The following is a 15,869-nucleotide window of genomic DNA, read 5'->3' on the forward strand; positions in this document are numbered from 1 at the left end:
ATGTGTTTCTATTTGCTGCTACTGTGTGACCAAAAGTACTTGTTGAGACACTTATTCAGTCATATGTAGTGTTTTATAATTTAAAGTTTATTATTATTGTCGCTAACCAAATCGGACTGTTATTTAGGTTTTTTGATATGGTTTAAGTATGTATATTTCTTCTAACATTTGACTGTTTCACCAATATCAATTTATTCAGAGTTTTATTTTATTTTAGTTATTTCCTTAACTTAATTTGGTGTGCATCAGTCTCTTCGGCTCCTCTCCATTCCCTATTTTTTTTTGAATTGCATTAGTTTGAAAGGTGCTATATAAATTAAACTTCATTGATTACAGTTTCAAATGTTCTGTTCACTTCTAGCCTGTAGCTTAATGTAAATGTTAGTACATCCTCACAGACTAGTGGCCCAACAGTGGATGCAGAATGAGGATCTGTTGAGAAAGTTGGAGGGGAAATCTGCATTAGATTTTATGAGGCTTACGGCACTTAACAGCTGACTTATGTTATACACTTTTCGTTGTGGAGCCTTTTGCTGCTAACAAGCCTTCTGTGGCCATAAATGTTCTTAAATGCGCGTTTTTGTTTTTCCTCAGATCAACATAATTCGGTCACTGTGTCATCAGTTTCTGAACCAAAACGTTAAACTCAGACGAGCCAACAAAGTGAGAAAGTGAAGTTCAAAGTGAGCAGACGTTTCTCCTCCCTGCTCTTCTTCAGAGGTGGAGCAGCTGAAACAACTCCTCCTTCATCACCTCCTGATGAGAGATTAGCGACACCTGGATCAATCAGGGCGGGACTCAGGTGTTGACGAATCACCACCGAACATTTTAGAAACCCAAATTATTTGTTTCTTTATGATAATATTGAATATATAACATGATTTAAGTTCTTCAACCCCGTCAAGTCCATCAAGATGAAGCCATATTTTTCAGAAAAGTTAGTTTCAACCTACAAAACTGAGGAATATGTTTTGTTTAAATGTGGATAAAATGATTCCTGTGATATTTGTTTCGGGGCTAACATCTTGAACAAACACATGATGTCACACTGGGGGAAAAAAAAACATCTTTAAAAAATACAGCCCAAAAACCACAAATTTCATAAGAATTCATAAAAGCAATTTATGTTTTTGAATTAAGTGATAAATTATTGAAAAATATAAAAATTAATATTTTTTTCCTCTCAGTTAAATAAATGATTTTAATGAGAAATATTGTTCTGCTAAAGAAGGTTTCTGTCAACATTAGAAGATAGTGTCACATATACTTTATTGCATAATAGTTTATCATAGTTTGGACACAACTAAAGTGATGTTTATTATATTTACCGACTTTGATTTAAACAGATTTACTTTCGGTTGATTCATGCTGCAAATGAAACTCTCTCAACAGAAAACAAAGACTCCGTCTAAATTAGCAAAAATAAAGCAAGACATGAGCTGTGTTCCCATTCAACTGTCAAGCGAATTTTAAGCAAACTTTCGAAAAGTTGCAAAAATAATTGCACATTTGGTGCGTATTAGTCAACCGGTTTGGAGCGAATAGCATCGTCTCCAGTGTAGTTTGGTGAGAAGTTGGTGCCATAAGCTCTGCCGGCTGTAATCCACCAGCAAACAGAGGAAAGAAGAAGAGGTTGAGAACCGTAAACAAAACAAGTCGCCTTTGACATCTCACCGTCGACAAGAGAAAGATGGAGAAAAGTCTTCAGGTTTTAATTGTTCTTTCATGTCAGCGAGTATTGGCCACGTTTCATTCGGTCCGGAGACGAAGACGAGAGCATCAAAGGAGGCAGGAACCACCTCGAGGGAGCGTAAAAAACACTTTTCACCAATTCAGGAAGTTTTATCAAATTTTGCCATTTCCATGCAGCTGTTCTAATGCGATTCTTCAAAATGTGCATACAAATATGAGAATGGAAACACGGCTACTGTAGAACTAGAATGTATTTTTAAAAAACAAGTTCGACACCAATTTTTATCGTTAATTCTATCGCCACCTACTGAACTTTGGATGTGGATGGAGATCTTTAGGAAGATGAAAGTCAAGTGGACAGAATCATTTTTCCTTCTTTAGAGCCTACTTAATAGAACCAACAGCACCTACATTTATTAATGCATTTCAATTTGGGTGAGCAAGCATCTACATATCGATTAAACTCCATTTCATTTGGGTTTAAACTTGCTTTTACTAATCAGAGATTAGTTTTTAATCGTGCGACCGAGCTCTGCTTAATCTAAAATCTGGATTTATTTATTTCAAACTCTGATTATAATCTTAGATTAAATGAATCTTTGTTGGTGCCACCCAGTCAAACCTGTGACCGTATCAACATTCAGTATTGCCGATGGAAAAAGACGAGAATAAAATGTATCTTCACCAAAATGTCTCTTTATTGTCATTAAAAGAAGAGACAAAATATCATAAAGATTTTTTTTTTTCTCCGTTTCCTGTTCCGAGAAATACACTGTGATATTTTGGCTTCACCGATAGGCTCAACTAGATTAAATATAGAAAGAGATCTAATCTGACTCCTAAAAAGCACTGAAACAGTTTTCATTGACTGAAACTATGAGAAAATAGTTCATTTTCTTCGCCTAAGATGCCCAGAAAATGTCTTTTAGTCAACTAAAACTTGATGAATACTTGATGAGGTTGACTGAATATGAAAATAACTAACAAGGATAACAGTTACACTCCCAAGTGGACACGTAGTATTTCTGTTACGCTACACGGACCTTAGCGCACTCGCGGAAAGTATGATTTTGTTTTAAAACTAAATTTAAAAATAGCTGACAAAATGAACTCTACTCCCCATCTAAAAAGTCTGATTATTAATCGGAGGTGAGCTGAAACTCCAATCTGAGAAAATATACTTCACCCTCCATATACTCCTCAGATATAAATACATAATCTAAAGAATGATCTAAGCGGTCTTAAGTTTTCCACCTCTGAGCTCACCGCGTCCTCCTCCAACACTTCCTGTCTGTACGGAGCGGCCATCACTCCACGGTGTCACGGTGGGATCCCGGCAGATTTTATCTATTAAGGGGAGGTTCGTGATTCATGGGAGGCGGCGGCAGCTCAAGGAAAACCAATCCTGTGACACTTTCTCCCCCTGTGCTGTACACCGGCAGCAGCTACAGAAGGACGAGGCGAGCCCCTGACAGCCGTGATAAAACGGCCTTCCTTAACTAAACTCGTAAAGCACGCGGCAATAAAACTCAATCTTCTGTAAAATCCAATTAAGTCATTATCTGACTGATTGTATCTTTAATTGAAAACAGAAGTGACAGTAAATTTCTGTGATATATCAGGATCAATCGATACTGCCGTACAATCTGGTCTCAAGAGGTGATTTATAATGTCAAAGCCTTATAGGTAACTCCACATTCTTCTCTCTAAAACCACTGGTGGATGAAATTAAGAGTAAGTGCGTTTCATAAAAAAACAAGATGGTCACGTTATTGATTACAACAGATGGGGCAGAATCCAATGAATGTTCCCACAGCGCAGCAGAAAGAAAATACAAGTAATTTTCTTTTGTCTGTTTTATATTGTTGTTTCCAGCATCACATTTACACTCCATCACCTCAGAGCGGTTTTATTCGCCTAAAACTTGTAGCGACATAAACTCCAGGACTCCAAATTACTTTTGTTGCTGTCTTATTCAAACACAAACACAAATAAACACTTTCTAAGCATGCAGCTGGAGATGAATCTCCGTAAAACACAAAACACATCAACAGTGTGTACGCGGTACAGCGGCGTACGACTCAGCTTCACCGAGGCAGCAACGTTGTTTTCTTTTTAATTAGCACTGAAACAACATGACTCAAAAGTGGGCAACTCAACATTACTTTCATTAGTTCATGAAGTAAAAAAACTGCTTTGTATTGGGGTAATTACTTGCACAAAAAACACTGTGACCAGGTATTTTATCTGTTAAAAAACACAACAATTATCGTTTTTTTATCATCAATTAATCTGCTGATCCTTTTATTTTTTTTATTGGTTATTTGGTCAATAAAGCTTTAGAAAACAACAAAAAAAATGGCAATTACCCAGATCCCACGGTGACATCTCAATAGTCCAAAAAAACAAAGATATTCAATTTACTTTCATTTAAGATCAGAAAAGTCTGCAAATCCAAACATTTCAGAAGCTAAAACCTTAAAATGTTCAGCATTTTTGCTTGAAAAATGCCTAAAATGATTATTATGAAAATGGTTGCTTTTTTTCTGGATCAATTAATCACCTAATTGTTTCAGCTCAACACATCACTGCTACAAATCCAGCTCCTCAGCCTCCTGCTGTGTCGACAAGGCCGTACCGAAGTAACAGTAACCCGTGTGCATAGCGGAAACCTCTGGCCTGAAGGGGTTAAATATACAATAGACATGCAAATTATGTGGCATAAACAACGCCGCTGGATGTGTGCCATAAATAAGCAGCCGGTGCTCATCACACGCCAACAACGCAACGGAGGGAGAAGTGATTCATGGCTGACCTGCCGGGGTTCTCACTGCTAGTCGCACGTTGTCCTGCAGGAGGACGTCCTCGTGTCAAAGGATCTGATTGTTCTTCATACTGTGTATTCCAGAGATGCAGGTCAAAAGATATCTAGGCATAAATCTGGGCAAAAAGTTTTTAGATATATATTCGTTTTGGTGTGTACGTCAACAGGAAATTGCTTCACAGAAAAAAAGATGTTTGAGGTAATAAAGAAACGTCTCCATTCGATTTTTAATGTCTAACAAACTATTTTGCCTTGGTCACAAGTATTTAAAAAATGATTTAAGGAATCCTAATCGAAAATGATGTGTCTATGAAAAAAATATACATTGTATGAATAATTATCAGAGTTTTAAACTCTAAAATATAAATATTTCAGCCTCACAAAATCCAGTACCTGGTGGGCGATAGTTTCTACAAAACCTTAATTGCAATATTGACATATTTAAAGAGAAGTTAGAGTGTTTTGTAATGCAGTATAGTCATCTAAATTCTGTTAAAACAACTATTTTATCTAACTTAAGTCTTATTTTGCTGACCTGCAGTGGTTTAACTTCTGAGCTTGCTGCGGTGAAGTAGAGACGTACTCCAGGGTGTGTTAGTACACCGTGACATCACTGTTGGGTGTGGCTACACAGGTGAAACACACTTGAAACTTTCAATCATGGAGGGCAGTAAAACGCTGCTTTTTAGTGTTAAGTTCCTGTTCAACCTCGACATCTTTTGACCTGCAAATCACCAAATCAGTGTTTACTGGAAAGGACGGATTCAACTTTATCTACTGGTTCCATAAAACTGATTAAAAGCCTCACATATTAAAGTAATACAAACTAACAATAACTTACAATACATGTATTTCTTCATGTATTGCATGTGAACTAAGAGGAGAATTACATGAAACTAGGGCACACGCACTCACTCGCTCCATTTCGCCTTCGACATTTTCTAAATAAGTGCTTGAGATGTAACAGTGATTCCAGTTTTTCAGCTCAAAAAATATATCTTAGCGAACACTAAGCCTGTTTTCTGATTGTCCAAAGATCCTCCACTAATATCTAACGAAACACACGGTGTGAAAACTGCACTGGTCAACATTACTGTGTGCTAGAAAGGATTATAATATCATTATTCTGCATGTTGTCACTTCATCTTTTGGATAAAAAACAACCCTTAACTCTGCCTTAACAGCTGTTTTCTAAAGAAAAAAAAACAAGTGTACAACTTTACAAATACACAACAAGTCACCGTCTAGTTTGAATAACTTGGTCCAATCTTGAAAACTAATAATCAAGAGACTTATTTATGGTATTTTTAGTCTTCTTTAAATTCTGGAAAGTGCTTCTCAAGTATGTGCATGTTGTTATTTGTGAACTTGTAACTTGTATCTTTCTGAGACCTTTGTATGCTGCTGAACTGGCCTCAACTAAAATATTTAACAGCTAAAAATGAACTAAAAATACAAAAATAACATATATCTCAACTACAATAAGATATAAACGCTATCGTGCCTCCTGGACAGAAACAGAGAAACTTTGCAGCAACACTGAACCATGAAATGGCTTCGCAAGAACATCCAAGTTTACGTGTAATATCGCCCTTAGCTTTGCTTATTTGGTGGCGTCACCGTCGATGATGGAGCCCGCGGTGAAGTTTGGCGTCGCGCCGCTGGTGTCGCACTCGTTGACGTTCGAGTTAACCATGAGGGACCTGCAGGTCATGGAGGAGTCGTGACCTGTGATGGTGCTGCTGGGTGAGAAGGCTGCAGGGACGAGACAGACAACAGAGTCCCGATCAGAGATCAATTGGACTACATGGCACTTGTGGTGATCAAAGCGCCTAAAAAATACATTTTAAAAACTCAACAGCAATGTCTGTTTTAAGAAATCATGACCCGGTGAGTCAAGATAATCCACAGACCTTGTGGTGAGGAGTTTCATGTAGGAGTCTAAGGATGTGACAGCGCCAGAAGTAAACATTAATGGCATCCTGCTGTACTGTTAGATGGTTGAGATGATGCTAATTTCTGCGTGATGATACCATGGGTGGGTGTAGTTTAGAAAGAAAATAGTTCCTATACGTGAAACTGCTCACAACGAGGTCTGTGGATTGTCTTGAGTCAATCCTTTTCTTGGGGTTCCATATAGTCCCATTATATTGGAGAGAAGGCAGACGTCTCTGCGGCCGATACTTCCAACACTCGGCAACTCACATCGAAACAATCTAGACTGATAAATAGCACTACAGGTAAGAGGAAAAAAATGTTGTGAAAGTAGGAAGAGACTGGACTACTTTTACTACAATTTTCACATGAACAAAGAGCTTCAATAATGTCTTGAAGAACTGTCTGATTTGTGCAATTCATCGCATCTTGAAAAAGTAGAAACATTTTTTGGCCTTGCTGTCACTGGGCTCTATGGACGTCAGTCGATCGGTCGCTCCACCGCTTGTCCAGACTTAAATATCTCAAGAACCTTTGGATGTGTTGTTGATAACATTTTGGACAAACATTTGTGACTCCTAGATAATGAATCCCTCAGACTTTGATTTCCTGTAGCGCCACCAGCAGGTCAAAGTTTCCATTCATCCAGTGAAATACCTCAACATCTACTGGATGGATTGGCTCAACATTTTGTAAAGACATTCATGGTTCACAGACGATTTATCCTAATGAATTCCTTGACTTTTCCTCTTGGGCCACAATGATGTTGATTCAGTGGAACGCCTCAATATTTGGTATTGACCAGATCATGTTTCCCTCAGGATCATCAACTCATAACAAGTCCAATACTTTGGTTTTCTTAACAAATACATACTGACATTCATAGTCTGGGACACGTCTGTAATTCGTCACTATGAAACATGCTTTATGTTGCTACCAAGTATCCTGTCCTGGTTGTCTCAATGGTAACTGTGGACGGAACCGGTAATGTGTTGTGTTTTTGGCCATTTGCCGAGTCCTCCTCTTGAAGATCTTCACTACACAGACACACCTCCAAAAGTAGCTCATGCATTTAAAAGCTTTTATTATGGTAGCAGGGTTGTGACATTACTATTGAAGCAACCTTAAATCATATGTTTATGTGAAATCTTAAAATGAAGCCAGGTTTCTCTCAAATAGAAACTACTTTATTCTCTTTATTCTTTGATAGATCAGGACCCACTGGCTATGTTGGACTTTTAAATTGGGAGTAACTTCTAGTCGTCACATGTCCGTCGTGTTCTCATGAAACCCTCATGCTGCTGCTGGTGTTGGTACTGAAAGGACTCGCTGTATTAGACACCAGTAAGAGTGAACTGGTGAACCCCATCCGATACAGGGGGAGAACAACATGAAAAGATCTGCATGGACTCAGGAAGTCTCCCATGTGAGAGCAATATTTGTACCACATTCTGAAATATCTTTTGGTAAAATACCACTACTAGGATAATATCTACTTCTTGATTATGCAAAACACTACGGTAAAGTATTTCTACTTATTCGTAAATGTAAATAAACCTGAAATCTCTCATTTCCCGGTCAGGTATTGAGCAACAAATCTTTTTTTCTTGGATACTCCTCAAAGTCATTAATATGATAAATTCATATTGCCTCAGGAAGCGCAGCAGCAGCAGCACACATCAAATAAAAGATGTCTTCGTACTGTAAGGCGAGTAAATAAAGACGGAGAAGAGAAATACTATAGTGAGACAGAGAAGAGTCGTATCATCAGCAGAATAAATGCTCCTCTCTGTCTTCACCTGATATAAATATGACTGCACGGTTAAATGATTCTTCACGATTTATAGCAAATTGAATCAGTCAGCAAAAAAAGGGAAGACACTGAACACAAAGCAAAAAGATCTTTTCACAGTCAACACAGTGTGTGCAGCCACCCGTTTTAAACACTCGTCTACAGCCACCGCACACACTAATACAACACTGTGAGGACATCCGGCTGGTTGAACAGGCATTCAAATGTTACGTTGAACAACTACTGTGGACCTTCATCGCGTCTTTAATGAGTTTGTTTTAACCGAACTAAACAGGTTAGGTGTGGAGGCACCCAGAGAAACTAACGGAGAACTTCTGACTAGTAGAAGAACAGTAGAGCTGCAACTAAAGATCAAACAATGAAGCCAGAAAGTCGTGATAAATACCCGTTTAGGTAACATCTTGTCACATGATTGATTTTCAGTTTGCTATATGAAACACAAACGCAGCAAATCCTCACGTTTGAGGAGCTGGAGCTAATTATTGCTTGTTTGGTTGTTTTGCTTGAAAAATGCTAATTGCTTGTCAATTATTGTGGATTGATTGTCAATGAATCAACTAATCTCTTCAGCTTTATTTACCCCTATTTCTGAAATGTTGTACGCCACACAATAAATTGTTTAATCTATCGATTATTTTTCAAAGATTGTTTTATTATTTATGTAATATTTGACCATTTTCTCTGAAATTCTGTATTAATACCTAAACAATATTTTACTGATTGCTTACATTGAGGATTAAAGGCTTATTTTTCATAAAATGCTAATTCCATTTAACAAAATAGGCCAAAGTTCTCAAATGTTAAATATTGTCTGAACACAAGCAGCCGTACAAGAACGTTGCCTCAATGAAATTCATTACTATGATTACTATTATGCTAATTTATTATTTAAATGAGTAATGATCTGATCAATAAATATGAAAACAAGAATATATACGAACACATTTGATGTTGGATTTCAATACTTTGCTAAAAACAAATTGTGGCCATGACCAAAAAAGTGTTAAGGAAGCAACTTATTTAAGTCAATTTATTCTGTTTCATATCAATGTAAAATGAATCCTTTTGGGTTTGGGGATTGTTGTTCAACAAAACAAAACAAGACAAGTGAAGAAGCCACCTTGGGCTTTTGACAAATTGTGATGGATATTTTGTTAAATGTTTTTTCACATTTAATAGACCAAATGATTAATCAATGAATCAAGAAAATGATCCGCAGATGAATCAATCTTGAAAACAATCATAAGTGGCAGCCCTGATCGTTAGAGAGTTAAACAGTTCTCAAAAGGAGAGCTGACCAATGACAGAAATGTCGTGGATTAATAAGGAAATTGCGTTTTACGGTGTATCTCACAGAAAACATTAAAACAATGTATATTCTATTGTTTTTTTTACAGATATTTGACTATGAACATTATCAAATCCAGTCAAAGCATAAAATATGTAAATTTATCGGCGGACCTTCACAAATACATGTTTACTCAGAATAACCTCCTGATCAAGACAACATTAACAAAAGCTGACATCCAGTGTTTTCCCAGAATCCTCTGACTTCTTGATTCGCCTCCTCATCCCTCACCCTCCACCATCTCTCCCTCTCTCTCCTCCTCAGCAGTGGTGGGAGGGGAAAGAAAGAGGAGTAATTTTTCTCCTCATTAACTTCCTGATTGGTTTCGGACTCCAATTTCTGCCCGTCTGCAGTTTGTCACCAATTCCAAACTGGCAGCCCAATCGTTAATACTAATGTTTGTGTAGCTAAGTGCAGCCTGCTCTCAGCGGCCTACTTGTACAGCAATAACAGCATGTGGGTGGAGAGGAGAGCAGCAGCTGTGAATTAGCCCCGTTCACTGTTAATTCTCTGCCTGTTCATCAGCAGGAAATCTATGATGTGTAATTAAAGGCTGGAAGCAACTGGACGCGTTAGTTTCACTGGAGATGTTAAATCACGACCCACCGCTGGAACACATGTTCTCTGCTGCATCCGACGGTCCTCTGCTCTCCTGTTTAATACAGATTAATGTTGCTGGAACACCAGAGAGACGTCAAGCACCTGTTGTTGACACTATGGCTGCAGCTAATTAAGCAATTAACAAATTACTTTTATTGTCAATTACATTTTGTATAATTTCTTTGATTTGTCACTGTTTCATCAAAATAACATGTCAGAAAACAGAGTTCTCAGATCTTTAAGTGAGGCTTTGAAATTGCTCGTTTGGTCCAAAAAAATATTTAATTTACAATTATATAAATGAAGAAAAGCAGCCACATGATTGCCATCTTTCAAATGAATATGGCAATTATTTGTTTGTAACCAGTTGCATCTTTACACATCCAGCAGTTACAGAGAAACATTATCATTCAAGAGAAAAAAAAATACACAAAGATGTGCATTGGCCGGCGTTTGCCAGCCTGCTGCATAATTGTAATCTTTTGGTACACAGAAACAGATGCAGAAAGGAAGGGAACAGGTAGAGGGAGGATACATACTATGATTGGCATGATTGTGGCTGTTTCACAATTATTTCATTACCGAAGAGCACCAATGGAAGTTCTTTGCTGTCACTATCCCCCGAACAGGAAATGACTTACGCTGGAACAACCAATGTAACTGTAGAAAACAAAATGCAGTGCGTCCTGTGTTGTTGTTCTTTTAGTTGCTGAAGCTCTCAGGAAAACAGAAAGCGATCCAGTTGTGTTGCCGACAGCGGTGCCAACAATGAAACCTCTTGGAAACACTCGGGGGAGGGAAATGTTTAACAATGTTTGCCTCTGAAATGTAGTGGGGTAGAAGTATAAAGTAGCATACAATGGAAATACTCAAGTAAAGTACAAGTACCTGAGTAAAAACACTTTTACTCAGTGACTTAAAACCAGAGTAAAGCAGCAATGTCTTTGGGAACAAAACCCTCAGCAGACAAGTCACTTATAGTTTGAAGTTGTTGAGTTTTTGGCACCAACTTCAACTTCGGAAACCAAAGAACTGCCAAAACCCACATTGTGGAAAGTACAGGCTGAATTACTGTATATGAGTATCTTTGAGCTGACAGCTGTCTGTTACGGCAGTGAGCGGTAATAACTTCTCCACACCCTAACAAAAGAGAAGCTCTTGTGTAATACAGAGTCTACTGGTTGGTTCAGACTGTGTACCAAAAGAAGAAGAAGCTTGTAACAAGACAAACTTAACCTGCTGGTGATGTTGAAAGAGAGTTTATTCTGCTGAGTGAACTTTTGCCCTTTTCCCAGTCACTCAGCACTCTATATAAGATTTCCAAACTATTAAACAGTCTTTGTGAGGAATAACAAAAGGAAGCTTTTTTAACCTCCCACTTGTCCTGTTAAGAGAAGGGAGGGAGGGAGGGAGGGAGTGAATGAAGGTGCAATCATTTCTGCTGCTGCCAAAGAGGGGAACAAAAGCCCAGATGTGAGAGCAGAGACGGTAATTCAGTCTGATGCAGCGGGGATAAGCTCTCTCTGTGGGTTTCATACTCTACACTCATCCACCGTACACAAGGGTCATAGGGGTAGATAACACTTAAGTAAACACACACACACACACACACACACAGGCCTGTACGCGCAAACACACGCACAAGCACACACACACGACTCTGCATTAAACTGTAAGCGATGTGAGTTACTAACGTATCTAGAGGAACATTTAAAAATTAATTTTACTGATGATGATTCTATACTAATGCAATTGATGTTGTTGATCATTAACTCAGGCTTTGTTACTTCAATGGCTTCTCTGTTTACTTGTCAAAATTCAATATATTACAATCATTCAGAGTAATGAATATGTAGCCATGTTGTATATTTTCATGGTCCTGCATCTAACGATTATTTCCATTAATCTGCAGATTATCCATCTCAATTATTCGATTTATTGTTTAATCTTAAAAAGGTCAGAAAATTGTTAAAATCCATAAAAAAAACATCACAGTCTGAAACCAAAAAATATCAAATTTGAAGAAAATAAAACAGAAAATAAAATGATTGTCTTGCGGTTGTTTGCCTTCAACAGCCACGTAGATACATGTCCATGCAAAATGTCATAATTTTATCCCGCAAGACATTTGTGTGAAATTGTCATAATTTAATTAGCATATGCATTCTTGAGTTATGTGAGGTCACAGTGGCTCTAAAAAAGATGCAACTCAACACCGTTTAAAAGCAGGAAGTAGCAAATGTTTAGCAACTTTGCTTCAACAATGACTAATATCATTAATAATCAAAATAATAATGGATTGTTTCAGCTCTAACATACACCATGGAATATTGAGGCCCGTTTAAGGTTTAAACATCTAGAGGAGAATGGAGGCTGTTAAAGCTGCAGATTAATAAATATATTCAAAAATGAGTCCATATCCTTTTTTGCCATTTAGAGTATAAAACATAATAATTTGAATCTCCAATTTAAGAGTCATTTCAAGTTAATGAAATCAAGTCAGTCTAATTCATTAAAAACAATCATAAAGTCATTATGCTGGCACGGCTAACTCATGTTAATGTTGTTAAACCAGATTAAAAGGGATTTTAAACTAAATGTGATCTCAAGTGTAAAAGTATGACAAAGTAATCTTAATTCAAGGACCATTTTCTGGAGCTTTCAACCGTGTCTCAAAGTCTGCAATTTACTCATTGTGACAATATTCAATGCACAACCTGCAAGTTACCAAAAACAAAACCAATCACCTGTGTGAATTCGCCAGTGCTGTCCAGGGACAAGAGCACTTAGTGGAGGCCATCATCACGGGAACAAAAATTCAATCCTAAGAATGAAGAGTTGCCTGTCACATGACAAGGTTGGCCTGGGATTAAATGGCTCCCATTAAAATGATACGAGCTGTGTCTAAGCCCCGGTCAGAGTGAGAGGGTCCCACGGGTGTCCGACGGAGGACGCTCAGCCTCTCCAGAAAGGAATTGGGCGTCTGGCTGCTCATCATCAGGCCAGCAGCAGGACTTAATGGCCCAGAAAACTCAGTCAAAGAGCAGACAGGCTTTAAACACTGAGCACTGAACAGTGGAGGCTCATGCCACTCAGCTGATGTTCACACCGCAGACCTTCACCCTCAGTTTCAAATCACCGCTCACAGCCGACTCCTAATTCTGCGAGTCTTTCACGATGTAGCCGATGTCCGATAGCAGTATGAAGTCGCAGCAATGCAGAAAAGAGGAGGTTTCAATTGTTTCCTACACATTTCTGTCCAAATGAACTACGGCATCTCATGCAAAGCCCAATTTGTATACATAACCCAAAGCTGCACCCAGAAATGATGTATATACATACTTCATTGTTTTGTCACTACGTTTTGGAGAGTATGTTTATCGTCCCATTTCTTCTGGTCGATTAAATGCTACGTTTTGTGCAACACTTGAGTCAGAGAGGAGGTGGTCGTATAAAGCACAGAGCTTTGACACAGAAGATTTTGGTTTGAAGCTACAAAAACTCTTCTTGTTTAAGATTAGGTTAGTAAAAGTAGATCGGACCTGTCGTTTGTCAATATTAAACTAAAACAAGAATCTTTCCCTTATCTTAAAGAAGTGCTTTGTTGTCAAGAGAACACATTTAATTCAGTTTTGCAGATATGTTCAGTATAACTATTTTGCAGTTTCATAACATTCATTAAGAGCATTTCCTCCTTATGCTGGTGATGCTCATTGTAAAGAAACCCAACTTTTAGATAAATAAAACACTAAATAAAGCACTTAATAAATACACAACATGCACAGTAACGCATCCAACAGCTGTGGAGTGACTAGATGTCGAGCATAAAGGGAAGAGATCATCAAAGTCACTACAATTCATCCTCTGGGTACCATGAATATCTGTACACAATGTTCAGGTAACCCGTCTAATAGTGACCAAAGTGACCACCTTTACAGGCTCGCCGCTGACTTGGTTTAAAATGTAATTTGGGCATAACTTAATTTCTAAATGTGCATGAACAAAATGTCAAAGAGACAAGACATATCTGATCTAAGTCACATAAAGGAAACGCTCATCCAATCTGGTGTTTTCAGTTGCTGTGTGAAGCAACTTTTCTTCTTGAGAAAAATCTCATTCGGTTTGATCCACTTGAGGTTTTACAAACCGACCAAAATGCATTTTTCCTACTTACGAGTTACGGCTTCTGACATATTGCTGCTGCTGGTCAAGCAAACGCAACAGAGCTCCTACAGTGAAGCCCGAGCTTTCTGCTAATTTCAAGCAACATCAAACACTTTAACCGGAGAACAAAACAAAGAGTCAAATAATAGCTTTTGCATTATCATGTATAAGGACTACTCATTCCACTGTAGAGTGTGCGAGTTAAATCTTCCACATATTTCTCATTATTTCAACCCGCAAATGAAGATCTGTTGAGACAATTGTTTTGGGAGCGATGCAGGCCGTTATGCAGCCATTACAGGGGGTCAGAAAACACTTAAACGCTCATTATTGGTTCGCTGTGGAGCGGAGGGCTGACAGAAGGTGTCGGTGTCTGGGGTCAGAGGCTAATTAAGCAGAGAGAAACCTTTGCTCCCGCATTGTTAACCAATCTGTCCCCGATGAAGATGACTGCCGGAGAGGCGTGACACGGCCCCCCCCCCCCGTCGCTATGCTAAATCTCCATTTCGGCTACTGTGCCCCATCAACTCACAAAATGGCCTGTCAGTCCATCGCCGGGCTCCTTGACGCGCCTCGTCGAAAAGTTATGGATATGCAATAATGAGCTGAGGCGGCCCGATCAATATGTGTGCGGGGACTTTTCTATCATCACGGTTTTTTTAAAGCAGAGATTCATTGTGAGGCGACAGGGTAAGAAAAATGCCAAAGTAAAGGACACAGGAAGAGTGAAGTATATTGCTATGGAAAGAAGGCGCTAACGCTGCCTGATGTGTTCATCCAAGGCGTTCAGCTGTTTCAGAGAGCTGCCAAGGCGACGCCATTCGTCACTCAGCGCTCAAAACAACGCAAGGAAAGTGACTACGAGAGCACGATTAGGTAGGAACGCACCGTATCTAGCCGGGTTTGTTTTAAACAGAGACATCAGGAAAACAACATCCGCTGTATGTGTGTTTAGAGAAAAAAACATTCAGGTCACAAACACACCCTCTGCAGTAAACCTGCTGATTCTGGTAAAGTGTTTTTAAATGTTACAATATAACTGTGGTATTATTTTTGACACCCCTCTAGTTAGTTAAGGATATTACTCCAAGTGATCTAAGATTTACATTTCTTTGTTTACATGCAGGCTTCACTTTTGTAGACCTGGTAAATTAGCAAATAACATATTACAGTTAAATTTGTTTTCTTTTACTTATCATAATAGTGGTTGGGAATTAATTCCATTTAATTCTAATTTAATTAACGTTGCATCTTAATTAAAAAAAGAGCCTTTACTGTCCTTCCTTTAGCATTAATTCACAAACAATATCTTTGTCTGCACAAAAAACAGCAGGCGAGGTCCCGCCCCTTCCAGTGGACCATGGTGTGACCTTATTTGGGGAAAAATATAAACGGTAGTCAACAACGAGATAACATTTCTTGATCCTGACTGAATTGTGCCATGAATTACAAGTATGTTTGTCAATTTAAAAGATAATTTTGCACGTCAAGAA

General features: G+C 38.3%; 1 protein-coding gene across 2 annotated transcripts in view; it reads right to left on the reverse strand.

Moving 5' to 3' along the window:
* Positions 1-1,266: 1,266 nt before the first annotated feature.
* Positions 1,267-15,869, reverse strand: part of dmrt1 (doublesex and mab-3 related transcription factor 1) — a 35,512-nt gene continuing 20,909 nt past the window's right edge. For both annotated transcript variants that reach the window (XM_068720827.1, XM_068720826.1), the window contains exon 5: positions 1,267-6,271. In XM_068720827.1, the coding sequence (XP_068576928.1) occupies positions 6,120-6,271 (152 nt within the window). In that variant the 3' untranslated portion in view covers positions 1,267-6,119. The remainder of the gene's footprint in view (positions 6,272-15,869) is intronic.

Source organism: Cebidichthys violaceus, unplaced genomic scaffold (genome assembly GCF_023349555.1).
Source record: "Cebidichthys violaceus isolate CVI_PGR_0920_01 unplaced genomic scaffold, fCebVio1.0.p SCAF_26, whole genome shotgun sequence".
In the NCBI taxonomy this organism is placed as follows: domain Eukaryota; kingdom Metazoa; phylum Chordata; class Actinopteri; order Perciformes; family Stichaeidae; genus Cebidichthys; species Cebidichthys violaceus.